Source organism: Cannabis sativa, chromosome 3 (genome assembly GCF_029168945.1).
Source record: "Cannabis sativa cultivar Pink pepper isolate KNU-18-1 chromosome 3, ASM2916894v1, whole genome shotgun sequence".
NCBI classification, from domain to species: domain Eukaryota; kingdom Viridiplantae; phylum Streptophyta; class Magnoliopsida; order Rosales; family Cannabaceae; genus Cannabis; species Cannabis sativa.
Genome location: NC_083603.1, coordinates 3,906,630 through 3,923,147, shown reverse-complemented (window position 1 = coordinate 3,923,147; position 16,518 = coordinate 3,906,630). Strand labels below are relative to the sequence as shown.

Below are 16,518 nucleotides of genomic sequence, written 5' to 3'. Positions count from 1 at the left end.
TTTCAACAACTTGATATTCATTATATTTTTATACTCTTTCGTACACTAATAGGATTCTTTCATTATCAATAAACATACAAACAAACTAACTTTCATTTAAAAAAGAAAACATTGAAACATTGGACAAGAAAATGTCAAGTTTAACCAATTTAATACTTTAATATTTCATATTTATATATAAAATAATATTTGAGTGGAAAAAAAAGAAGACAAAATGATCACTATAAATGTACCTAATCGATCCTACCAATTGATCATATCACCTACTAATTATATTCTTCATTCTTTCCTAGGTACTATTGCTTTCTCTCAATTTTAAGGTTTTTCTCAAGAAAAAGAAAAATTATATTTTTTTTTGTGTAAAGTACATAATACAAAGCGGATTCTGAAATATGTTGAGCTTTAAATTTTTTTTAAATATGTGTATTTTTAAAAAATATACTTTTTGGGGTCTTTAGACTAGGTGAGCTCTAAGTGCGGGCCAAACTTACCTCAGCCTAAAGTCGATCTTGTATATATGTAATATGTTGTATATCTATAGCAAATATAAAAAAAAAAAAACAAAAACAAAATTGACACATATATTTGTATTTTTTGTAGATTCTAGACAACAAATATGGAAGAAGTGAAATTGATCGGTTCGAAAAGGAGCTTATTTTGTACGAGAGTAGAGTGGGCATTGAAGCTAAAGGGTGTAGAGTATGAGTATTTGGAGGAAGATTTGAGAAACAAAAGTCCAATTCTTCTTAAGTATAATCCAATTCTTAAGAAAGTTCCTGTTTTTTTACACTTGAACAAACCTATAGCTGAGTCTTTAGTCATTCTTGAATATATTGATGAAGTTTGGAAAGAGAACCCTTTGCTTCCCCAACACCCTTATGAAAGAGCCAAAGCACGATTTTGGGCCAAATTTGTTGATGAGAAGGTACATTTTATATTTAATATGTATTTTATTCAAAAAATTATACTAATTTTGAATATAATCTCCCGATTTTCATTTTGATTGTAACCTTCTTTTGTGAGACGGTGTAGAAGCCACAAAGATTTTAGGGATAATTTCAAAACAAATACAGAAACAACAAAAAAATTACAAAAATACGGATTGTAGGAATTTTCAATATTTTTTTAGATTTTTTAGATTTTATTTACATAAAATACGGTCTTTTAGTATATTTTTATGTTGTATTCTTATTATTTTATTATTATTTGTATATTAATTTTTATGTTGCTTTGTTATTGTTTTGATGTTATTTTATTATATTTTTATAGAATACCGTAAAAATGTAAAAAAAAAAAAAAAAAACTTTAAACGTAAAAATGGTGTTTCATGTAATTATCCTAAGATTTTATGAAAACTTCATCACAATCTAAACAAAATTTTGTAACTATGTTAAAACTTTCAACTGAGAAGATATAACTTGAAATGATATGAAATAAATGAGTTTGGGTAACACATTTATTTAGCATGCACTAAATGTGCTAAAAAATCTAAGAAAATATTAATTTGAACAATTTTTATTTTATACTAAATTAAATTTCTTTTCTAAATCCCTATTATATTTTAGGTTTTGATGGGATCATTTGAAGCTTGCAAAGCTCAAGGAGAAGGGAAAGAAAAATTGATAGAATCTGCACAAGAATCTTTAGGTTTTCTCGAGAAAGAAATCGAAGGGAAGAAGTATTTTTGTGACAGTCAGTAGTCCCGTGATCCGTAAGGGGAAATACCGGGTAAGCTGTGCAATCCCACACCGCCTGGGAAAGGTCATGTGGGATGATTCTGAGACTGTGTAGGTATGGGACTACACAGTTGAAGAGAGCTTAAATGGATTGATTGGTACTACCTATGTCAACAAGGTGCATCTTGTTTTTCGGTAGCCCATCACGAAAGAACTCCACAGTTAAGCGTGCTTGACCTGGGAGCAATTTCAAGATGGGTGACCTCCTGGGAAGTTTTCCCAGGAAGCGTGCGAGTGAGGACAAAGCACGCTGGAAACACTCGTGTTGGTCTGTAGGGTCAGTCATCGATCCAGGAAGCAGCCAAAGTGACATACTCGTGTATAAGAGCCATTCAGTCCGTGGGTGTAAGGACCTAATGGAGGCTTGAAGCGGGGATGTTACAAATGGTATCAGAGCCTTGACCCAGCCGGAAGTGCGGTCGACGAGGACGTCGGACCCCGTAAGGGGGGGTGATTGTGACAGTCAGTAGTCCCGTGATCCGTAAGGGGAAATACCGGGTAAGCTGTGCAATCCCACACCGCCTGGGAAAGGTCATGTGGGATGATTCTGAGACTGTGTAGGTATGGGACTACACAGTTGAAGAGAGCTTAAATGGATTGATTGGTACTACCTATGTCAACAAGGTGCATCTTGTTTTTCGGTAGCCCATCACGAAAGAACTCCACAGTTAAGCGTGCTTGACCTGGGAGCAATTTCAAGATGGGTGACCTCCTGGGAAGTTTTCCCAGGAAGCGTGCGAGTGAGGACAAAGCACGCTGGAAACACTCGTGTTGGTCTGTAGGGTCAGTCATCGATCCAGGAAGCAGCCAAAGTGACATACTCGTGTATAAGAGCCATTCAGTCCGTGGGTGTAAGGACCTAATGGAGGCTTGAAGCGGGGATGTTACAATTTTGGAGGAGAAAGCATTGGGTATTTGGATTTAGCAGTGGGTTGGATTCCTATATGGCTTGATGTAATGGAAGAAATTGGGGAGATGAAGTTAATCCAACCAGACAAATTTCCATGTCTTTATCAATGGTCTAAGAATTTTCTTACAGATAATCCGGTTGTGAAAGAATTAGCTCCGTCGAGAGAATCTCTTCTCGAGTATTTTCATGCTAGTATTGCCTATCTTCGCTCTTTGGAAGCCAATAAGTAGTGAAATGAATCTACTTATTGGATAATTTATAGAATAAAAATTTGTCAAGAGCTTTGTTTTTTTCTTTTTTTTTGTGTTTTCTTAAAATTTGTTATACGAATGTGTTTTATTTAATTAGTTAGTTTATTTCAATTATATTTTCTTGTAAACTATTAGAAATTTTAAAATTTCTAAATGGTTATAAATAATTATTATGTATGCAATAATAAACAAAAAGATTAAAAAGACTCTCATACATAGGGAAACGAATAAGAGTGTACCATAACAATTGTGATAAGGAGTGTATTTGAAAATCGCACAAAACAAAGTAATTTGAGTTTTTCTTAAATTAGTGTGGGTCATTTTTGGATAATGCCTAACTCGTTTATTAAACAAGTTATTTTCGGGTTGACAACTCAAAATAACATGACAACTACCTATTTAAAAGTTTACACTCTTATATTTATTGCATGTAAATTGTATTAAACTAGTAAAGTAGGACATAAACATGTTAAATGATTCATAAATGTATTAAAAAATAATTATAAAGATGTTCAATAAACATCATCTTTTATATAAACGGGTTACACAATTCAGGTCAGACCAACCCATTTATGTGAATTTTGTTTCGACACTATTAATAATTGGATCAAGTTTGAGACTTGTAATACTGAAACCTCAACATAACATGAACATTACCTAATTGAAAAAAAAAATGAATAGGCTAAACTTGCCGACTTTTTTTGATTATAGGTGCAGCGTGGTCGCGGCTGTATTTTACTATCGCGATTCGATTTTTACTATTGCGATTCTATGACATGGTTTTAAGTGTTTTAGTCTTGTCTTTACGGCACAGTTTTGAGTGTTGTGTGACATGATTTTATTTTTTGTTTTGTTTCGTTATTGGTCTTCTTTGTTCTTCTATGGCTCACCATCAAATTACTTATAGTGGTTAAGAAAAATAAGTTCTTTGTGACTGAATGGGTACGAGGTTCAATGAACCTGTGGCAATAATTTCTCCTGTAGTATTTTTTTAACGATAGATGAAACTATACATGTGTGTATTTTTAAAATTAACTGTAATGCTATAATCTTTTTAATTTATTTTATTTTTTAAGTTTTTTTAATAATTAAATTGCTGATTATTTATTTAGTTTTTCTTGTGATAATGATAGGTCAAATTTAATGATTTATTCAAAATTAATAAATAAATAATAAAATTGTAATAGCAAAATTTCCTTAAGATTGAGTCAAAACTGTTTTGTTTGGTCAATCAGATCAGATCTCTTGCCGGCGGCCAAGCCTCTCTTCTCTGTGGTTTCTCTCTTCCCATCAATTTAGGTTTGTTTTCCCTTTTCTTTAATAGGCATATTTTTGCTTCTGTCTTCAAGTTAGGGTTTCATATTTGATTTTTCAGGTTATACTAATTTTACTACTGTCTTTGAAATTCTAAACAAAATCAATCAATGGGTATCAAAACTAAGTTTGTTTCTATGTTTTGTTATGAATATTAGCAGATTTTGAAGTTGCAACTGTTTAATCTTCATTTGATTTAAGTCAAACATGAAAAAAAAAAATATCATCTTGAATTGATTGAGTCATAAATATGAAATTATACTGATAAGGGTCTGGTCTCTTGAGAATCATCAAGATTCAATAGTAGTTCTTGGTCTCAAAATCTAAACAACTCATTTCCTGACATGAATAAAATGTTTATCTACTGATGATTTATCATTTCAGGGCTTTGTTCTGTTGATTGATTCAACAAGAAGTTATGTAGAAAGTGTATGCAATAATGGAATTGTAAAACAAATTTACATTACTATTTTGTGTTTTGTTGTGTCTCCAAGCCATTTGATGATTTGTTTGTTATGATTTAACATTTGATTGTTTGAGTTTGATCTTGAAGTTGAAATTACAGAGGTTAATTCTTACGTATCAGAGTTGAAATTCCTACCATTTGTTTTCTAGATCAAATTGAAGCCAAATAAAACTTATTCCTAATGAGTTCTAACTGTTGTAGATTTTAGACGAGGAATAATATGGAAGAACTGAAGTTGATCGGTTCGAAAAAGAGCTTATTTTGTACGAGAGTAGAGTGGGCGTTGAAGCTAAAGGGTGTAGAGTATGAGTATTTGGAGGAAGATTTGAGAAACAAAAGTCCAATTCTTCTTAAGTACAATCCAATTCTTAAGAAAGTTCCTGTCTTTTTACACTTGGACAAACCTATAGCTGAGTCTTTAGTCATTCTTGAATATATTGATGAAGTTTGGAAAGAGAACCCTTTGCTTCCCCAACACCCTTATGAAAGAGCCAAAGCACGATTTTGGGCCAAATTTGTTGATGAGAAGGTACATTTTATATTTAATATGTATTTTATTCAAAAAATTATACTAATTTTGAATATAATCTCCCGATTTTCATTTTGATTGTAACATTCTTTTGTGAGACGGTGTAGAAGCCACAAAGATTTTAGGGATAATTTCAAAAAAATACAAAAATAACAAAAAAATTACAAAAATACGGATTGTATGGAGTTTTCAATATTTTTTTTCGATTTTTTCGATTTTATTTACATAAAATACAGTCTTTTAGTGTATTTTTATGTTGTATTCTTATTATTTTATTGTTGATTTTTTTATTATTTGTATATTATTTTTTTATGTTGCTTTGTTGTTGTTTTGATGTTATTTTATTGTATTTTTATAGAATACCGTAAAAATGTAAAAAAAAAAAAAAACTTTAAACGTAAAAATGGTGTTTCATGTAATTATCCTAAGATTTTATGAAAACTTCATCACAATCTAAACAAAACTTTGTAACTATGTTAAAACTTTCAACTGAGAAGATACAACTTGAAATGATATGAAATAAATGAGTTTGGGTAACACATTTATTTAGCATGCACTAAATGTGCTAAAAAATCTAAGAAAATATTAATTTGAACAATTTTTATTTTATACTAAATTAAATTTCTTTTCTAAATCCCTATTATATTTTTTTAGGTTTTGATGGGATCATTTGAAGCTTGCAAAGCTCAAGGAGAAGGGAAAGAAAAATTGATAGAATCTGCACAAGAATCTTTAGGTTTTCTCGAGAAAGAAATCGAAGGGAAGAAGTATTTTGGAGGAGAAAGCATTGGGTATTTGGATTTAGCAGTGGGTTGGATTCCTATATGGCTTGATGTAATGGAAGAAATTGGGGAGATGAAGTTAATCCAACCAGACAAATTTTCATGTCTTTATCAATGGTCTAAGAATTTTCTTACAGATAATCCGGTTGTGGAAGAATTAGCTCCCTCGAGAGAATCTCTTCTCGAGTATTTTCATGCTAGTATTGCCTATCTCCGCTCTTTGGAAGCCAATAAGTAGTGAAATGAATCTACTTATTAGATAATTTATAGAATAAAAATTTGTCAAGAGCTTTGTTTTTTTTTTTTTGTGTTTTCTTAAAATTTGTTATACAAATGTGTTTTATTTAATCAGTTAGTTTATTTCAATTATATTTTCTTGTAAACTATTAGAAATTTTAAAATTTCTAAATGATTATAAATAATTATTATGTATGCAATAATAAACAAAAATATTAAAAAGACTCTCATAGATACGGAAACGAACAAGAATGTACCATAACAATTAAATTAGCCTTATAAATAGTAATTGTTTTTTATTTATTAAAGCGTTTATATATTACAATAGCCTAATTTTATTAATATTTTCTAAAAAAAATAGGTAAAAATACAATTCGCTTGACTTTCTTATTTGGCCTCTCCTCGGGTTTTTATCTGGTTCTGCCACTGACAATTGTGATAAGGAGTGTACTTGAAAATTACACAAAACAAAATAATTTGAGTTTTTCTTAAATTAATGTGGGTCATTTTTGGATAAAGCCTAACAAGTTTATTAAACAATTTATTTTCGAGTTGACAACTCAAAAATAACATGACAAGTTTACACTCTTATATTTATTATATTTATTGCATGTAAATTGTATTAAACTAATAAAATAGGACATAAACATGTTAAATGATTCATAAATGTATTAAAAAATAATTATAAAGATGTTCAATATAAACATTATCTTTTATATAAACTGGTTATTCAGGTCAGACCAACCCATTTATGTGAATTTTGTTTGGACACTATTAATAATTGGATCAAGTTTGAGACTTGTAATACTGAAACCTCGACATAATTGAATCAGATCAGATCTCTTGCCGGCGGCCAAGCCTCTCTTCTCTGTGGTTTCTCTCTTCCCATCAATTTAGGTTTGTTTTCCCTTTTCTTTAATATGCATATTTTTGCTTCTGTCTTCAAATTAGGGTTTCATATTTGATTTTTCAGGTTATACTAATTTTACTACTGTCTTTGAAATTCTAAACAAAATCAATCAATGGGTATCTAAACTAAGTTTGTTTCTATGTTTTGTTATGAATATTAGCAGATTTTGAAGTTGCAACTGTTTAATCTTCATTGGATTTAAGTCAAACATGAAAAAAAATATCATCTTGAATTGATTGAGTCATAAATATGAAATTATACTGATAAGGGTCTGGTCTCTTGAGAATCATCAATAGTAGTTCTTGATCTCAAAACCTAAACAACTCATTTCAGGGCTTTGTTCTGTTGATTGATTCAACATGAAGTTATGTAGAAAGTGTATGCAATAATGGAATTGTCAAACAATTTTAGATTACTATTTTGTGTTTTGTTGTGTCTCCAAGCCATTTGATGATTTGTTTGTTTTGATTTAACATTTGATTGTTTGAGTTTGATCTTGAAGTTGAAATTACAGAGGTTAATTCTTAGGTATCAGAGTTGAAATTCTTACGATTTGTTTTCTAGATCAAATTGAAGCCATAGAAAACTTATTCCTAATGAGTTCTAACTGTTGTAGATTTTAGACGAGGAATAATATGGAAGAACTGAAGCTGATCGGTTCGAAAAAGAGCTTATTTTGTACGAGAATAGAGTGGGCATTGAAGCTGAAGGGTGTAGAGTATGAGTATTTGGAGGAAGATTTGGGAAACAAAAGTCCAATTCTGCTCAAGTACAATCCAGTTCATAAGAAAGTTCCTGTTCTTTTACACTTAGAAAAACCTATAGCTGAGTCTTTAGTCATTCTTGAATACATTGATGAGGTTTGGAAAGAGAACCCCTTGCTTCCCCAACACCCTTATGAGAGAGCCAAAGCTCGATTTTGGGCCAAATTTGCTGATGACAAGGTACATTAATCATGTATTTTTACTGATTTATCTTAATAAATTTGACCTTTTATCCTTGTTGAGACTCTGTATAAGCCACTTAGGCACACAAAGATTTGGACACATTTTTTGACACGAAATAAATGAGTTTGCTATTATATTCAGGTTTTGATGGGATCATTTGAAGCTTGCAAAGCTCAAGGAGAAGGGAAAGAAAAACTGATAGAATCTGTGCAAGAAGCTTTAGGTTTTCTCGAGAAAGAAATCGAAGGGAAGAAGTATTTCGGAGGAGAAAGCATTGGTTATCTGGATTTAGCATTGGGTTGGATTCATTTATACCTTGATGTATGGGGAGAAGTTGGGGAGATGAAGTTATTCCAAGAAGAAAAGTTTCCATGTCTTCATCAATGGTCTAAGACTTTTCTTATGGAAAATCCAGTCGTGGTTGAGTTATCTCCCTCGAGAGAAATGCTCGTCGAGTTATATTCTACTTATATCGCCTATCTTCGCTCTTTGGAAGCCAATAAATAGTGAAATAAATCTACAAGTTAGATAATTTGTATAATAAAAATTTGTCAAGAACTTAGTTTTCTTTGTTAAACTCTGTTATACTTAAACTTTGTTATATATATATATATAAAGGATTGCTCAAAATGATTTCTATTTCTTATGGTTTTTATGGTCAAATGTGAAGAAAGAAAGGGGTCAAATGAGTGTTAATTATATAAGAACCAAACCAATCAAAGTTATGATTAACAAACTAACTAACTACATCATAGTACGGTTATGATTATAACACACTACACAGACAATCAACACTTAATAAAAATGGCAAAAGAAAAGGATGAAAAGCAGTAGCAAGTAAAGTAAATCCAATCACATGTGTCAAGGTGAAGTGACATGGCTTCTTCTGAGTCTGCTAGAGCGCCTGACAGGTGTAATGATCTCATCATCATTAGTGGGAATCTTCTCATAAGTGGTGAAACTTCCATATGAAATGGAAATGGAATCTTCTTCCATTGATGAACATGATGAAGTAGCAGTGGATTCTCTCCTATTATTATTATGTTTGTTCTTCTTTGTGAGCTTTTGATTTTGAAAGCTGCTGCTGCTGCTGCTCATTTCAGATGGACAACAAGAGTTTTTTGACTTTTCTGGCAGAATAGGAGTTGTTGCTGGATCCACTTTCTTTACTAGCAACACAATGGCTATGGTGGATGATGCAATAAGAAGAGCCAAGATAGCACAACATGCCATTGTTACTTGTGAACTTTTCACATCTTGGATTGAAGAAGCATCATCATCAATAGTTGCTGCTTCTGGGATTTCTTCATTCACTTTGGAGAGACCATTTTCATTCCCATCTACTGTTTTCACAACTTGGATTGAAGAAGAAGCATCAACAGTTTCTGGTGGGATTTCATTCTCATTTTTTAGTGAAGAATCACCAACAATTTCTGGCCTTTCATTTGTAAAATCTTCTGAGACAGACTCAATCTCAATCTCATTTTCAAGGCTTTCATCTGTAAAGTCTTCTTCTTCTGCTACAACAGACTCAATCTCAATCTCAATCTCAGACTCAGACTCAGATTCATCTTCACCTTCAGGATGTTGAGACACTTTTCCATTGTCTTCCAAAGGTACAATAATACCAACAACCTCTGTCACTCCTCTTGAGGGAACAAACACATTCATTTCATAGCTATTATCACCACCACAACTTGCATCCTCAACTAGAGAACTCAAGTTGTAATACTGTAAAGGGCCTAGTTTGTGTGCTCCTCCTCCTCCTCCTCTAAGGTTAGAGAGCAACAGCTCGAAAAAGACAGACACGGTGTCTGCATACCAAACACCGAAATCTCTAGCTAATTCGTCAAATCTTGCTTTAGCAAATGCCATCACATCACCACCATGATAATCATACTGCTTCAATAGAGATGAGCTATCAAACACAGTTTCATCAGTGACAGGTGAAATCGAAATTGAGATAGCTAGACAAACAAATGACAAAACAATAAGTAAAGATGTCAACTTTGATCTCCAAATTGAAGAATGTGACTTAGTGCCATCAATAGGAATTGGCTCAAAAACAATGAGCTCTTCTTCTTTTTCCTCTTCAACAGTCTCCTCCTTCTCCTCAGAAAGAATTGGCTCAGAAACAATGAGCTCTTCTTCTTTCTCCACCTCCTCCTCCTTCTCCCGAGCAAGCACATCGATAAGAACTGGCTCAGAAACAATAACCCCTTCTTCTTTTTCTTCCAAATCCTTTTGGGAATAATCATCAGACTGAGTTTCCTCTTCTTCTGTACTGATATCATCAGTGTCAAAGAGTGCATTCCCTTCACTTGTGATGTTGTTAAGAAAGAGTTCGACTCGAGGGCTGGGCTTGTAACGAAGAAAGCGAGGCCTTGGAGAAAGAAAATTGGTTTTAGGATCATATGGGGGTGGTGGTGGTGCCAAGGGAGGATCATGATCTGATGAATCTAAATTAGGAGCTATGACAGGAATTGAATAAGAACAAGGAGGACTAATCTTAAAAGAAGGGTCAAGATTAACAAGGTCAGCCTCTTCAATAACCACATTGTCAGAAAAACACTCAAGGGGTTCCTTAAAAGTTACCTTCTTTGGTAAAGATTGAGTCTTTTCTCCCTTCAAATCAAGAGAACCCCGAACCGCTTCATTTCTCTCTTCCAAAATCTTCCTCTTCCTCGGAGAAGGAGTACTGAACTTTGAAGCAGCCGAAATCGTTGGTGACATGAAGTTTTTAGTTCCCTTTGAAGCCGACGCCATTGGAGAACGAACTCTAGCCGCCAATTTAGCGTTTTCTTTATCATCATCAACATCGCCGCCACCTATTGAGCTTCTTCTAGGATGGTCTGAAGGACTATTAGCCGGAGTATTCGGGTTGAGAACTCTTGGATTGGGAACAATGGAGGGTTTAGTGCTGAAGGGGTTCCCTGTGAAGCTTCTTCTCATGGGGTTTCCCATTTCAGAACTTCTTGCATTTGGGTTTGCTCTGCGTGAGACTGGCGAAGGAGACCTGTTCACCGCCATGGGTTTTGCACCAGAAAAAACCAACAGAGAGAGTGAACAAAATTCGAAATGGTTACAGAGTGAAAGATTTTTTTTTTTTGTTTGATCTGAAAAGAGTTACAGAGTGAAAGATTGATCTGAGTTTAGGCGTATGAGGGTTGTTTTTCTTTCTTGAAAAATGGAGTAACGGCTCTTTTTTTTAATTTGAAAATGGAGTAACGGCTATTTTTTTTTTTTTTTATTTCCTTTGTTGAGAAGAGAGTAACGGCTCTTTTTCTTTTTCTTTTTGAAAGATTGTTTAAATTAGTTTAGTAATTTGCGGGATAAATACTCAAGTTTAACTTTAACTTTCACTTGTAAATAAATACTTAAGTTTAATTTTTAGCGGTAATAATACTAAGTTATGTTTCTGGAACACTATAGGGTACCTCACCATTAAATATTAAGTCATTAAATTCACATGTCATTTTCTTATTGGTATATTTTAACTAATTTTTTTAAATAATAAAAATTTAATGACTTGGACCAATCAAGGAGTGCCACGTCGCAATTTACTTAATTAGGTACCTGCAAAAGTTTAAAAATTATAACTTAGATATTATTACCGCTAAAAATTAAACTTAAATATTTATTTGCAACTAAAAATTAAACTTAGGTATTTATGCTGCAAATTACTTTTCTTCCTTATTATTATTATTATTATTATTATTATTATTATTATTATTATTATTATTATTATTATTGAGAAAATTATATGGTATACCCACTTTATTTTACTTGTTTTAATTTTTACCTCTATTTTCATATTCCTTAAGATGTACCCACTTTTATAGATGATATCTTCATTAAACCTATTAGGTTAATGCAAATTCTATGCTAGACTTAAGTAGATAGTGAAGGTATATTGAGCAACCCACTCAAAAAGGTGGGTACATTTTTTTAAAAAAAAAATATAATATAAGGGTATTTTTGATTAATGGATACAAAAAAGAAGTATTTTTTAACTTATCCCATTATTATTAGGCTAATTATGATTTTTACCCTTTAAATTTTCACATGTACTAAATTATACTGTCTGAACTTTTTTAAGCGTTAAAAATTCTCATCAAACTATTGACATTGTTAGATTTAAGAACTTTTGTTTAATTTCATTTAATTTTACTGATTCGACGATTGTCCATGTAGTAAATCATGTTTCCCGGTCTTTGATATTTACCAAATTATGTCTTTTAAACTTTAATGTATACTAAATTATATCTCTTGAACTTTTATTCATGTTAGACTTTTTTTTTTACTACAACTGGACAAAAGTCCTTAAAATTTAATAATCTCAATAGTTCATAAAGAATTTTTAACAATCTTAAAAGTTCAAGGGACATGATTTGATACATGTCAAAATTTGGTAACAAAAATCCTAATTATTTGAATAATTTGCGTTGAAATCTCTTGTTTATGTTTTAATTATTATGCACTTAATTTCTTGATTTTTTTGTGACAATACCCCTTAAACTTACTTTTGCCTGTAAATTTGAAGTGTTAGTTAAATTTTACTATTAAATACCAAATGAAATTTTCAATGTGAACAACTGTACACGTGACACTAAAAATTCAAATCCAATGAAAACATGTTACGTATGCACATGTGTACACACTGACAATTTAAATAATATATATGGTAAAATTTAACTAGTGTCTCAAATTTACAAACAAAAATAAATGTATTGCCACCAAAAAATAAGATCAAAAAATTAAGTTTATAAAATTAAAATTAAGGAAGTTGTAGCTTTAATAATAGTTGTAGCTTTAATAATGGTTGCATTAGATTGGTTGCCGAAATTGGACTTCCTCTCTTTTCTTTTGAGTCTGATTGTTTTAAGCTCTCTATTTGATGTATTTTTTAGTTTACTGTCCAATTTCCCTAAAGCGTCCCTTATTTATGCATATCATTCGACCATTATGGCTACGCATGAATTAGTTGTGCACGTACTTAGGGTGGATGGTGAGCTAATTTGAACGGAGGATCTTTGATCTCTTCTTTATGATGTACTCAACGCTAATTTTTTTCTCAATGAAATTTTGTTCATTGTTCAAAAAAAAAAAAAAAAAAAGAATTAAATTTAAGTATTATTAAACTTAAATATTTATTTATAATTGAAAGTTAAACTTAAATTTTTATTTTATAAATTACTAGAAAATGCTCAAATCCATCTCTACTTCTTTTGGAATTGGTCAATGATTTTTGTGGTCAAATGTGAAGAAGACAATTGTACCTAATACATAAACAAAAGGATAAACGTTTAATTTAAAATAATAAGATAAAAAAAATTGATGGGATGAGCTACCTAAATAGACTAAATTACTATTAATTATTATAATATGACCAGAATGTGTCATTTTTATGGGTATGTATTACATCAAAATTCTATTCCTATCATTATCTTATGAATACATTATTAAGGTATGGTGTGAAAATGACAAAGTGAGGAAAACAAAACTACCTATTCACAAAAAAAAAATAGAGTAACTTGCGGCATACATATTTCAATTTTATGCCGAGTAACAGATAAATACCTAAGTTGTATTTTTCGCATTAAAAATATCTTTCGTTACTATTGTGGAACTTCCATAAATACTTGACCGTTAAGTGTCATGTTAGTATCCACATATTATTCAATTATTGGTCCATGTTATTAATTTTTTTTATTTATTATTTAAATGTTTAAAAAATTATAAAAAAATAAACAAAAATATAAATACAATCAAATAATTTTTATTTTTTAACCTTTATTTCTTTCCATTGTTTTTTCCTTTAAATTAAAAAACAAACTCAAATTGAGAAACTGAAATCAATTAAACAAACTAAATTCAGACTTTGAATAAGATCAAAAGTTTTTTTTTTTTTTGAATGATTAAACCTAAGCAAACCTAAATTCTTCAACTGAAAATATTCATAAAATATATAAAATTTGTTTTAACACATATACTAAACCTAGACAAACCCTGTAATTGTCAAGAACAAAGATTTTTAGGATCCCAAATCAAAACTAAATATTACAAACGAAATACAAACTAATCAAAGCCAAAACTCGATTCTAAAACCCTTGATGAAGCAAATTACATGTTGATTATACAAATTTTTATTATACAAAGAAAAACTAAGTTCTTGACAAATTTTTATTATACAAATAATCGAACTCGAAGATTTATTTCACTATTTATTGGCTTCCAAAGAGCGAAGATAGGCTATATAAGTAGAATATAACTCGACGAGCGTTTCTCTCGAGGGAGATAACTCAGCCATGACTAGATTTTCCATGAGAAAAGTCTTACACCATTGATGAAGACATGGAAACTTTTCTTCTTGGAATAACTTCATCTCCCCAACTTCTTCCCATACATCAAGGCATAAAGGAATCCAACCCAATGCTAAATCCAGATAACCAATGCTTTCTCCTCCGAAATACTTTTTCCCTTCGATTTCTTTCTCGAGAAAACCTAAAGATTCTTGCACAGATTCTATCAGTTTTTCTTTCCCTTCTCCTTGAGCTTTGCAAGCTTCAAATGATCCCATCGAAACCTGAATATAATAGCAAACTCATTTATTTCGTGTCAAAAAATGTGTCCAAATCTTTGTGTGCCTAAGTGTCATCTACAGAGTCTCAACAAGGATAAAAGGTTAAAATTTATTAAGATCAATAATGAATAAAAATCAGTGAAAATACATGATTAATGTACCTTGTCATCAGCAAATTTGGCCCAAAATCGAGCTTTTGCTCTCTCATAAGGGTGTTGGGGAAGCAAAGGGTTCTCTTTCCAAACCTCATCAATGTATTCAAGAATGACTAAAGACTCAGCTATAGGTTTTCCCAAGTGTAAAAGAACAGGAACTTTCTTATGAACTGGATTGTACTTGAGCAGAATTGGACTTTTGTTTCTCAAATCTTCCTCCAAATACTCATACTCTACACCCTTTAGCTTCAACGCCCACTCTATTCTCGTACAAAATAAGCTCTTTTTCGAACCGATCAGCTTCAGTTCTTCCATATTATTCCTAGTCTAAAATCTACAACAGTTAGAATTCATTAGGAATAAGTTTTCTATGGCTTCAATTTGATCTAGATTACAAATCGTAAGAATTTCAACTCTGATACCTAAGAATTAACCTCTGTAATTTCAACTTCAAGATCAAACTCGAACAATCAAATGTTAAATCAAAACAAACAAATCATCAAATGGCTTGGAGACAAAACAAAACACAAAATAGTAATCTAAATTTGTTTTACAATTCCATTATTGCATACACTTTCTACATAACTTCTTGTTGAATCAATCAACAGAACAAAGCCTTGAAATGATAAATCATCAGTAGATAAACATTTAATTCATGTCAGGAAATGAGTTGTTTAGGTTTTGAGATCAAGAACTACTATTGATGATTCTCAAGAGACCAGACCCTTATCAGTATAATTTCATATTTATGACTCAAATCAATTCAAGATGACATTTTTTTCATGTTTGACTTAAATCCAATGAAGATTAAACAGTTGCAACTTCAAAATCTGCTAATATTTATAACAAAACATAGAAACAAACTCAGTTTTGATACCTATTTATTGATTTTGTTTAGAATTTCAGAGACAGTAGTAAAATTACTATAACCTTAAAAATCAAATATGAAACCCTAATTTGAAGACAGAAGCAAAAATATGCATAATTGAAGTTGAGTGAGAGAGTAGAAATTAGATTTTATAAGAAAAGAGAAAACAAACCTAAATTGATGGGAAGAGAGAAACCACAAAGAAGAGAAACCCAAGTAACTTGTGTGTGGACTTGTATGGTGAGTTATATTAATTAGGATTTTTGTCCTATAATAAATATCAAATTATACTTTTAGAATTTTTGAGGTTGTTAATTTTTTTTTTTTTTCGAATTATAGAGATCGTTGAATTTAAATTTTTTTATCCAATTTTACTAACAGAAGTTTGATGTAGATAAAAATTCAAGTTTGATGTAGATAAAAGTTCAGAGACCACGATTTGATATATATTAAAGTTCAAATGGCGCGATTTGCTAAATGTCAAAGTTTAGAATACACAATTCAGTACATGAAAAATCATCATGTTGGTAGAGTTGAATTGAATTAGACAAAAATTCTTAAATTCAATAATCAAATTATTTCAGCATAAATTTTTAAAGACTTTAGAAATTTGTGAGCATAAATTTAGGTAAAATATCATATATCCTATCAATTTTATCTCCATATAAAAACGGCCACACAAAATGTACGAATAATAATAATAATAATTATATAATACACTATTCTTTTATATAAATTTTTTATATTTTTAGGTTTAATTTTTTCTTTTATACTTTTACAATATTTTATGAAAATAATACCAAAATAATAATAAAATTACATACAAGTAA

At 30.9% G+C, this 16,518-nt stretch overlaps 5 protein-coding genes across 11 annotated transcripts; 3 read left to right on the top strand and 2 right to left on the bottom strand.

Annotated features, from left to right (window-relative positions):
- The first annotated feature begins 314 nt into the window (after positions 1–314).
- On the top strand, positions 315–3,011 carry LOC115709320 (probable glutathione S-transferase). The gene is made up of 3 exons (XM_061112975.1): positions 315–925; positions 1,566–1,686; positions 2,605–3,011. Exons 1-3 carry the CDS (start codon positions 617–619, stop codon positions 2,874–2,876), a joined length of 702 nt encoding a protein of 233 aa, XP_060968958.1. The 5' UTR covers positions 315–616; the 3' UTR covers positions 2,877–3,011.
- A 1,032-nt stretch (positions 3,012–4,043) lies between these two features.
- Positions 4,044–6,527, top strand: LOC133036342 (probable glutathione S-transferase). Of its 2 annotated transcripts, none has more exons than XM_061112973.1 (3): positions 4,044–4,196; positions 4,879–5,206; positions 5,861–6,527. In XM_061112973.1, the coding sequence occupies exons 2-3, from the start codon at positions 4,898–4,900 to the stop codon at positions 6,224–6,226; spliced, it is 675 nt and encodes a 224-aa protein (XP_060968956.1). In that variant the 5' UTR covers positions 4,044–4,196; positions 4,879–4,897; the 3' UTR covers positions 6,227–6,527. The 2 variants fall into 2 exon arrangements, with proteins under 2 accessions (XP_060968956.1, XP_060968957.1); XM_061112974.1 differs by having other exon boundaries at positions 4,055–4,196; positions 4,886–5,206.
- A 406-nt stretch (positions 6,528–6,933) lies between these two features.
- LOC115709319 (probable glutathione S-transferase) lies at positions 6,934–8,712 on the top strand. Of its 2 annotated transcripts, none has more exons than XM_030637397.2 (3): positions 6,934–7,122; positions 7,759–8,079; positions 8,224–8,712. In XM_030637397.2, exons 2-3 carry the CDS (start codon positions 7,771–7,773, stop codon positions 8,587–8,589), a joined length of 675 nt encoding a protein of 224 aa, XP_030493257.2. In that variant the 5' UTR covers positions 6,934–7,122; positions 7,759–7,770; the 3' UTR covers positions 8,590–8,712. The 2 variants fall into 2 exon arrangements, with proteins under 2 accessions (XP_030493257.2, XP_030493256.2); XM_030637396.2 differs by having other exon boundaries at positions 6,936–7,122; positions 7,752–8,079.
- A 51-nt stretch (positions 8,713–8,763) lies between these two features.
- On the bottom strand, positions 8,764–11,438 carry LOC115709321 (uncharacterized). The gene has a single exon (XM_061112972.1). The coding sequence runs from the start codon at positions 11,110–11,112 to the stop codon at positions 8,944–8,946; it is 2,169 nt and encodes a 722-aa protein (XP_060968955.1). The 5' UTR covers positions 11,113–11,438; the 3' UTR covers positions 8,764–8,943.
- Positions 11,439–14,021: 2,583 nt separating this feature from the next.
- Positions 14,022–15,978, bottom strand: LOC115711162 (probable glutathione S-transferase). 5 transcript variants are annotated; one of them, XR_009686997.1, is made up of 4 exons: positions 15,861–15,978; positions 14,827–15,154; positions 14,248–14,668; positions 14,022–14,183 (listed from the first exon to the last, which is right to left on the bottom strand). XR_009686997.1 is itself a non-coding variant. In XM_061112969.1 (3 exons), exons 2-3 carry the CDS (start codon positions 15,133–15,135, stop codon positions 14,303–14,305), a joined length of 675 nt encoding a protein of 224 aa, XP_060968952.1. In that variant the 5' UTR covers positions 15,136–15,154; positions 15,861–15,978; the 3' UTR covers positions 14,022–14,302. The 5 variants fall into 5 exon arrangements, 3 of the variants coding, with proteins under 3 accessions (XP_060968952.1, XP_060968954.1, XP_060968953.1); XR_009686998.1 differs by having other exon boundaries at positions 14,827–15,147; positions 15,861–15,937; XM_061112969.1 differs by having other exon boundaries at positions 14,022–14,668.
- Positions 15,979–16,518: the final 540 nt, after the last annotated feature.